We start from the raw sequence: 2,063 nt of genomic DNA, 5'->3' as shown, positions 1-2,063 counted from the left end.
CACAGCTTTAAACACCCCACCCCCTCCTCCTAGATCGATCCTGATCATGTTTTAACGCCCCCCCCCCTTCCTCCTAGATCGATCCTGATCATGTACGCACTAGTGCTGATCCTGAACCATCCTGTCCAGAACTTCTCGGACAACCTGACCCGTCTGAGTGACTCGGCCACATGTGGTCAGAGCCTAGCCCTCAATGAGACCAAGAAGCTAGTGGAAGCAGCTGCTGCGCCACTCCTCTCTGTCCTCGGAGGAATCAGGTTCGAATCCGAGAATTAGCAGTCTTATGTTGCTGGGGGGTTTTAAAAATATTATCATAAAATTGAGAAAGGCGCAGAAAGAAAACGGGTAATGCCGGCGTTTGTGGTGTGCTTCAAACGCTTCGCTGTCGCTAAAGTTTCCGAGTGTTCTCATAGGCTCTGCCGGGGTAATAATGGTTATACAGCGCATAGAGCATGCTGCAGAGCGTGGATAAGTGCTATATGAATGCACTTTTTGATTATTAAGAGATTCTCCCAGTTGGGATACATTTTATAAATCAAGTATGTCGGTCTTTCTTTTGGGATGTAATCTCCCTCTCAGCCCTTGTTAATCTTTACAGACAGGGCCGGAAGCCTGCTTACCAAATGATCTAAATTATGTCGATGGGGGCGTAAAAATACCTATATTAAACACTGAATAGATAATGGGGTATTAACGTGCGGGTTGTCCCGGTGACAGACTGCAACAACTTTTAATAGAGGTTTTACGGCGCTCGCAACTGCATAAGGTCATATGAGCGCCAGAAGATTAGAGGTGTTACCAGAGAGTAACAAACATAAAATAGAAGAAGGGGAGATAAGGACGATAGATGTTTGATAGGAAAGAAGAAGCAAACCACACCAGAGCTCCCGCCAACCACCCACATGTGACAGACGTCCAGGGACGCTGGTGGGTACTATCACAATATTATGTTGATAGGCTGATACACACTGACAATCATGATAGGCAGGAAAATTATAGTGCGACTTATTTTCAAATATCTCCTCAACTATCGAACATAGGTTCTCCAATTTTTGCACAGTGACTTCTATTAATTCGTCTTAACAGGTCAACATTTTTGTAAACACCTGCAAGCTGTATTCTAGAAAATTACTAAATACTATTTTTTTAAATCCAAACGGGTGGTTTCTACATATTTTTAAATGTTTACAGCTGGGGCAATATATCTTTTAATAGCAAGTCCATCAGGTTTTTCTAATTGGGATATTATGCTTACTGAACGCATGTTTTGAGAGCCATTAGTGCAAAAATGTGTTCACTATAACAATAAATTCTTGTACCAAATTTTGCAAGTAAAAATTGTTATTGATGAGCTGTGACGTAGGTCATATGCGTAATCAAAATGTGTGTGGGAACAAAGAGTCTACATAACAAATAAAGAGTCCACTCCTCTCTTTGAGCCAATTAAAAAAGTGTCCTCAAAATTCGGAGGCACCCTCTTCGCAAATGTGCACCCTTTGCGAACAGAGTTACCATACTTGAACTTGTATTTTTAAAAAATCAAAGTGAACCTGACAAGTTTTTGAATAAATAAAAATTTCGGAAGAAGGTTTTTTTAATGGTTACGGAGGAAAGGGTGACTGTTTTCTTCGTTTAATTTGACTTTAGAATGAAAGGCGAGAGGTCATTAAAAATTTTTTAAAACAACCTAAAACTCCGCACTGAACGAACCCGAACAGCAGTCGATCTGCGCACGCAAGGAGGTAGGGTGAACCGGGGCAATTCCACCCACAACTTTGCTTAAATCACTCTCATGCACTACCTAATTGTGATATCTGACTAGAATTTGCAACAAATTATACGCTGAACATAACATTCAACATAAACATAACATTAGACAATTCTGACTAATCCTATTCAAGAAATAGAGTTTTAACCCCAAAAAATTGTAAACACTTTAATCGGGGAAATTCCACCCACCTACAAAATTCTGATCAAACATGTCCAACATACTTCAATGAATGACAAAACTTTCAAAAACATTTCTCTGGTTTCCTGCGGGTTTGTCACTAGTCACTACTATC

General features: G+C 40.4%; 1 protein-coding gene across 1 annotated transcript in view; it reads left to right on the top strand.

The window, feature by feature from the left end:
* The window catches only part of LOC118478062, a 2,859-nt gene extending 1,545 nt beyond the window's left edge, over positions 1 to 1,314 (top strand). Inside the window, exon 2 of the mRNA XM_035971001.1 lies at positions 78 to 1,314. Coding sequence (XP_035826894.1) covers positions 78 to 276 — 199 coding nt within the window. The 3' untranslated portion in view covers positions 277 to 1,314. The remainder of the gene's footprint in view (positions 1 to 77) is intronic.
* The last annotated feature ends 749 nt before the right edge of the window (positions 1,315 to 2,063 follow it).

Source organism: Aplysia californica, unplaced genomic scaffold (genome assembly GCF_000002075.1).
Source record: "Aplysia californica isolate F4 #8 unplaced genomic scaffold, AplCal3.0 scaffold00358, whole genome shotgun sequence".
NCBI lineage: Eukaryota > Metazoa > Mollusca > Gastropoda > Aplysiida > Aplysiidae > Aplysia > Aplysia californica.
Note: the sequence above shows the minus strand (reverse complement) of the source record. Positions and strands in the feature narration are given on the sequence as shown.